The following is a 6345-nucleotide window of genomic DNA, read 5'->3' as shown; positions in this document are numbered from 1 at the left end:
CTGGAATCTCAGCGGATCTGTAATAAGTACAGAAACATTTGTCTTGGATGGAGGGCCTGAAAGTTGAGGTGCTAGACACTGGGCAGTGTTGGTCAGTGTGGTCCACAGGCTACCCGCCCTGTTTGTGGTGTTTTGTAAAAAGTTTCTGAGCCCTGCCCTTCCAGGTAGAATCTTGGAAGGGAGGCCAGGAATCCTCTTTACACCAACTGCTGGGCCCCAGGAATCCTCTTTAAACAAGCTGTCCAGTTGATTCTGAGATCTTAGAACAGCTAGGTTAAGGACTTAGGACTTGTCCAAGAAGTCAAGATAAGCTACAAGATGAGTCGTGGGATTCTACAGATTCTTTTCATACTTGGCGTTGTTACCAACAGGCCCCAAGAAAGACCAGAGTAAGCAGGAAAAGCGCCTTGACTCAGCCCCGTGAGACAGGCGGCAGGAGTGAAGTGCACATGGATTCGTTACTCCATTCTCTCTGGTCCGACCACGCATGATGCAAACGCTGGCGTCGGTGTGTGAAGCACGTGCACAGCTCTCTGATGGGACTTCGCAGAGCCACGGGGGGACAAAGGTGAGCCAGGCCTCAGGGAGGAGGAGAGCGCATCCCCACACAGACTCACTGATGGCTCCAAATGGTTATTAGTGCCATTCAGCATCCTGGACTCTGTGACTCCAACAACTTAAATAATTTTTATTACAAAAGGAAGAAAAAAACATCCCCCCAATTCTCCTGTGGGCTTCCTCCTCCGCGCCAATAAATAAGGTGGGGAGACTGACCGGAGGAAGGGGTGGGGGTCATGGTTTGGCAGAAAAAGGAGCTTGGGGGGCCAGGGGTGGCAAGGACATCCAGCCTACCTCCCCTGGTCCCAGGCCCTATGGTCACATTGGCTGGAATGCAGAGCCCTGCCCATGACAGTCAATGCCTGTGTCTTGAGGAGTGTGGCCAGGGAGGAAGGTCATGCCTCAGGATGGCCAGAGTGGCCACCTCACCCGGGTGGCCTTCTCAGCTCTGGGCAGCATTGAGTCCAGCCATCTCCTGGCTGGCTCCCAGGGTATCTAGCAGCATCAACTGAGGTGCAAGCCCACCTAAGGGGGGCCCAAGCCAGGTGCACTGGGCCCTCTCCACCAGGGGAGGCAGGGTGTGAAGTCGCAGTGAGAGCTGGCCGGTCTGGGAGCCCCCGTGCCAGCCTGCAGATCTGTAGATATAACGACAGGCCGTCCCCACTGCCAGCTCAGCTTGCAGCTCTATCACTATGCCAAGAGGGACAAGGGACACTGGCATTGCTCAGTCAAATCTCATGATGTAACTCCACGCTGGAGGACATGGCAGGAACTGGTGTCCCCAGCTCAAGTCTCTTCTAGGGCCAGTGTCCTCCTGGCAGGGAGGACCTTGGACCCAGTATGGCAGTTCCTGGAGGGCAGTGGTGGGGTTCTTTCAGCTCCCTGCCCCGGACATGCCCAGGGGGTGGAAGCTGCCTTCTTCAAGCAAGAGACGCCCCAGGCGGTAAAGTAGCTGGGGGTACCAGTGTATGCCCTCACCCGGGGTCCAGCTGCCCCACGCCAAACTGTGAAACAGTCGCAGGGGCCAGAAGGCCAGCTGAGCCAGGTGGTGGTCAGCCACGGCTGCGAAGCAGGATGCCACCACATCCTCCACCACCAGCGTCCCGTGTCTTGTGAGTGGGGCATAGGCTCCGAGGGCCACGTGTGTGGAGACAGCTGCCACTCGGGCAGGCTGAAGTCCTGGCGCCCCAGCCACCAGCACATACTGGCCAGGTTGCACATGGCTGGCGAATGTCGCCCTGAAGTGAGCTACTGGCTCTGTGTGATTGTCAGCTGTGAAGAGCAGGTGGGCGGGTGTGAGGGCCAGGCGGCGTGGGGGGTCCTGGGTCTCGATGACCTGGAAGGCCCTCAGCCTGTCAGGCTCGCGGTCCAGGAAAATGAGCACATCACTGAAGGTGGGGCTTCCGTCCTCCCCCATGGCCAGCACTCGGTCTCCTGGCCTCACGGCTGACAAGGCCACACGTGCCCCGCTCTCCAGGCGCACCTGGGCTCCAGCGGGGAAGCAACCGCCTGTCTTGGCTGCTGCTGAGTGCTCTGTGGGAGGAAGGGACAGCAAGATGTTACTGCTGGGTCCCCAGTCATGACGCCCTCCCCAGGCCACCGGGCCAGCCAGACTCCTCTCGCTCCCAAGCAACCCTCCGTCACCACATCCAGCCCCTACGCCCCACTCCACAGTCTACGATGCGCTCTAAGCCTTTACCAAAGAGAGGAGCATACTGGGGCTCCAGATCCAGAAGGGGAGGGGGGAAAGGGCTCTCCTGAAACCCAGGTGACACCCCCATCTGGCCATATCCTGAGCAAGCTGTGAAATGGCCAGAAGCCAAGGTCAGCTGAGCCAGGCCAAGGTCGGCTGTGACCGTGGAAAGGTCCTGTAACCAGGAAAGCTACGGCCTCACAGAGGAGGGAAGCTGTTAGCTCCTCTGGGGTCTAGATGTCCCGTTATTTCCCACCCCTTGACTGGATACTCCCCAAAATTTGCCCTCTCAGACACCCCAGGTTCTGTGACAGAGCTGGCCCTTTGAGTCCATGGAAGTGGGATGAGTAGACCGCCGGGGCAGCCTTGAGTAACCGGTCAGGTCAGGGGTGGGCTGGGGTAGGGACACCATTACTGTCCAGTTCATGTGCTGGGTCCTTGTGCGGGGATAGGCGGGGCAAAGGCGGGGTGGCTGGGAACTGCGTTTGGGGTCAGGGGTAATGAATGGAGGCGGCCGCCTGGGAGCTGGCTCTGTGCCCCTGTTTGCAGGTAGGGGGTGGATGGGATGTGACTGGCTTGGAAGCGCTGTGCAGAGAGAATGGGAGTGGCTGCTGGGCAGGCGGGCATGAGCCCAGGTAGGCCCAGGAGTGCCACGATGCGGACCTGGTCTCAGTGTGCTGGGTCTGTGAGTGTGACTACTACACGGTGCGCGGTGGAGGCTGAGCCTGCGGCCTGGCGGGGCAGCCTCCGTCATCATCCGTGACTGGGTCAGTGCAGGTGACAGGGATGCTGACAGACTTGAGAACTTGTTGCTGATCAACAAGGCAGCCAATCTGGGAAAATCCACTTTATTAAGTCCACTTTGTTGATTCTGGTCCTCATGGCTGGCTTTGCCTCAAGATGTCCAGCTTTAGGGCCCTGAGGGAGAGTTGGGGGTGCCTGCATCCCCTGGAAGACCTGACCTGCAGCTGGGTGGTGGGTTCTGAACCTCCCTGCTCTGGGGCTCCTGGTCAGGAAGGCCGCTGTCTGGGCACGCCCGGCGCCTGACCCCACCAGCAGCCTTGTTCTGCACCAGGCGTGTCTGCCAGCCTGGCTTCCTCCATCTGTCCAGCTTGCTCTGTCTTGTACCTCCTGTAGCAGGCTCTGGACTGTGGACGTCCCGGTCAGCCCCCACTGGTGCTGGGACAGGGCCCTGTCTCCCTAGGCTCCTGCGAGACACTACCAGGCGTGGGAGGAGCAGGTGGTCACCAGCAGCCTCTGGGAGCACCGCAGTCATCCTCTTCCCCGAGTTCCCCGCCTCCTCTCCCAGGCAGGCCTCTTCACCTCAGCCCCAGCTGGCACTGGGCTACGTGCCCATGCCCTGCGGCCCCGGCCCTGGGCCCACCCCCCCGGCAGCGGCTCACCGGACTTGACGGAGCAATGCACGTGGGCCTTGGACTCGTAATACACCCAGTCAAAGCCGGCCTCCACGGCCAGGCGTGCCAGCAGTCCGTACTTGTTGCGGTCACGGTCCGATGTGGTGATGTCCACTGCACGGCCCTCGTAGTGCAGGGACTCCTCTGAATGGTGGCCGTCCTCATCCCAGCCCTCGGTTACCCGCAGCTTCACGCCAGGCCACTGGTTCATCACCGAGATGGCCAGCGAGTTCAGGCGGTCTTTACAGCGCTGAGAAAGGGATGTGCACCGAGTTAGGGGGTGCAGCCGGCAGGACCACCTGTGCAGGTGCAGCCTCCCTCTGGACTCTCCCACCACACCCGCTGGAGTTGGAAAACGGGGGGCAGAGGGTGCTCACCCTCTTTCTTTGGAATAAAGGGGTCCAATGTGCTCCCTCAAATTCTAGCTAGCATCAGGCGCCCCCAGGGACCTGGATCCCACAGTGGCGCCACAAATCTGGAGGACTCAAGGAGGGATGCACCCTCCTCACTTGCTGTCCCCATGCCCCACCCCCATCTGGGTATTGGCCCCTCTATAGAGTGGCTACACCTTTTCAGTGCCAGGTCCCTGGTCTCCACAAGACAGGAGGACCGATCCCGACCAGGAGGGAGGAGCTGATAGGGGAACAGACGGCCTGCGGCTGGCCTGCTGGGCGTGCAAGGCCCAAGGCGCCCAGTAGGTGTCACCGCAGCCTCAGGGCTGAGGTTCTGGACGCGCCCGGCTCTGGAGGCCCGGCAGGTGCAGAACACCCCCGTAGCGCTGAGGGAAGGAATATAGGAAGGGAATCCCCGGAGCGCCACAGAGCTTTGCTGCTGGGAACCTCTTAAGATCCCAAACGGCCCGCACGGGTGCAGGAAATACAGAAGCTTGAGAATCAGAAGCTGGTGGGCTAGTGCCCGGGTCGCCCGATGGGGGGCGACGCGGAGAGTCTCTCTCTGCAAGGGCGCGCACGGTGCTGACATTCCCAGAGCCCGCGGCGTTTCTGCGCCCGTGCGCCGCCTCTACGTGGGAAGACACCTGAGAAGCAGAGCCTTTAGCGGGCTTCACGATCCTCCTCCTTTAGGGGTCGGGGAAGAGCCACGCCCTGGTGGAAGGCTGGGAGAGACCATCGGTTGTTGCTGCCTCCCGGTGTACCTGGGTTCTGAGGGCCCAGGGGACAAAGCAGCTGACTGAGGGAAGTGAACACGGAGGCCGGAATTTCGGCTTTCGGGGAAGGGGGCCCTCCACCAGCCCTTCACTCTGTGCCCGGCTCCAAGTATGGGCAACCCCGTCTCAACCTACCCCCACCCCGCGGAGCCCGAGCCCCATAGACCCTTGGACTCAACCTCCCCTGAGCCAACAGCGGCGACAACTCAAGCCTGGGCTAGTCCTCCCCGGCGCGCAGCCTGGTTGGGGGTGCTCACGGCCGGAGAGCGAGCTCCGCGTGCTTCTTCCTGGTACGAGCCGCCAGGCTTCTAGCCCCTACCTATGTCCGCCCCAAGGGCCGGGGCTCCCCGCCCCACTGGCCCCCCTCCATTGGATCCAAAGCCTGGGCGCGCGCTGTCAATGATTGCCCAGCCCGTGGCCCGGATCCTTATCTGCATTCCTCGGCGCCCGGCCCGGCCCGGCCACCAGCCAACCTTCGGCCCCAGCCCCGGCGCCAGGGCGCATGTTGAAGGCCTTGGTCTAGCTGCTCTTCCTAAAGGATCTGGAAAACTGACCGCCCGCTAGCGGGGGAAGCCCCGGGAGACGCCAGAGGAAGGGGGCGTAGGTCTCTACCTCGCCGGCCAGGCTTGCAGGGAAGGAAGTGTGCGCTCCTGCGCTTGGGTGGAGCGCGGGTCCTGCTTCGAGCGTGCAGACCAGCAGCTCTGCTCTCTGGCAACCGCGGCATCCCAGCCCCTTTTCTTCCAGTCCTTCCCGTCACTACCACCGAGCCCAGGGATCCCCCCAAGTTGAGTCCCAGCGTCCGAGTCCCGGAGGCGGTTTTTTCCCGTTTAGCCGCACCCGCCGCTCAGTTCTCGGGACAGACACGTGGGCTCGCCGGAGAGTTCCCTTTCCCACCTCCTCCTCCCAGTCCACTCTTCCCTGCCGTTCCTTATGCCCAAACCCAGCCGGGACGGTGCTCCAGGAGCGGGCAGCTCAGCCGACCAAGAGCGCAAGGGGAGAAAAGGCAGTAGGGCCCTCGGTGCCCAGGGCTCCTTGCCCGGGAGTGTGGAATGGCTTCGAAGTGAAAGGGACGCAGCAGGGTGGAAGATTAGCCTGGGAGGGACTGGTGGGCCCCTGAGGCGCAGGAGGCAGCTGGGTCGAGGCACCTCAGGGCGCCGCGTCTGGCCTGAGCTGCCAGCACTCTGCGGCAGAGGGGCGGCCGCCAACCTGTTGGGCTGTGGGGCTTGGCAGCGGAGAACTCTTCTCGAAGACTCCGGCAGGCTCAGAGATGCCGACGCTGCCGCCGAGACCCCTAGCAGGCCAACCTTGGGCAGAAGGTACATACTGCCAAGCTTGGCGAGAGGGGCAGGTGCCAGGGGGCGTGCCGAGCAGTCGAGAGAAGGTGCCAGGGGGCGGGCAGGGCCGGGCAGGTGGCTGGGCTTCGGCGGCGGCGCCCGGGGAGGCGGATCGCGCTCACCTGGGTCATGAGGCGGTCGGCGCCGGTGTTCTCCTCGTCCTTGAAGATGATGTCGGGG

At 62.2% G+C, this 6345-nt stretch overlaps 1 protein-coding gene across 1 annotated transcript; it reads right to left on the bottom strand.

The window, feature by feature from the left end:
- Positions 1-668: 668 nt before the first annotated feature.
- On the bottom strand, positions 669-6345 carry IHH (Indian hedgehog signaling molecule; the record flags this gene model as incomplete). The annotated part of the gene is given in 3 exon segments (XM_006168674.2): positions 669-2091; positions 3655-3916; positions 6288-6345. Coding segments are annotated over 3 exon segments (979 nt in total), but the record flags the coding sequence as incomplete, so codon positions are not given.

The sequence above is a fragment of the Tupaia chinensis genome, unplaced genomic scaffold (genome assembly GCF_000334495.1).
Source record: "Tupaia chinensis unplaced genomic scaffold, TupChi_1.0 Scaffold145907_1, whole genome shotgun sequence".
NCBI classification, from domain to species: Eukaryota; Metazoa; Chordata; class Mammalia; order Scandentia; family Tupaiidae; genus Tupaia; species Tupaia belangeri.
Note: the sequence above shows the minus strand (reverse complement) of the source record. Positions and strands in the feature narration are given on the sequence as shown.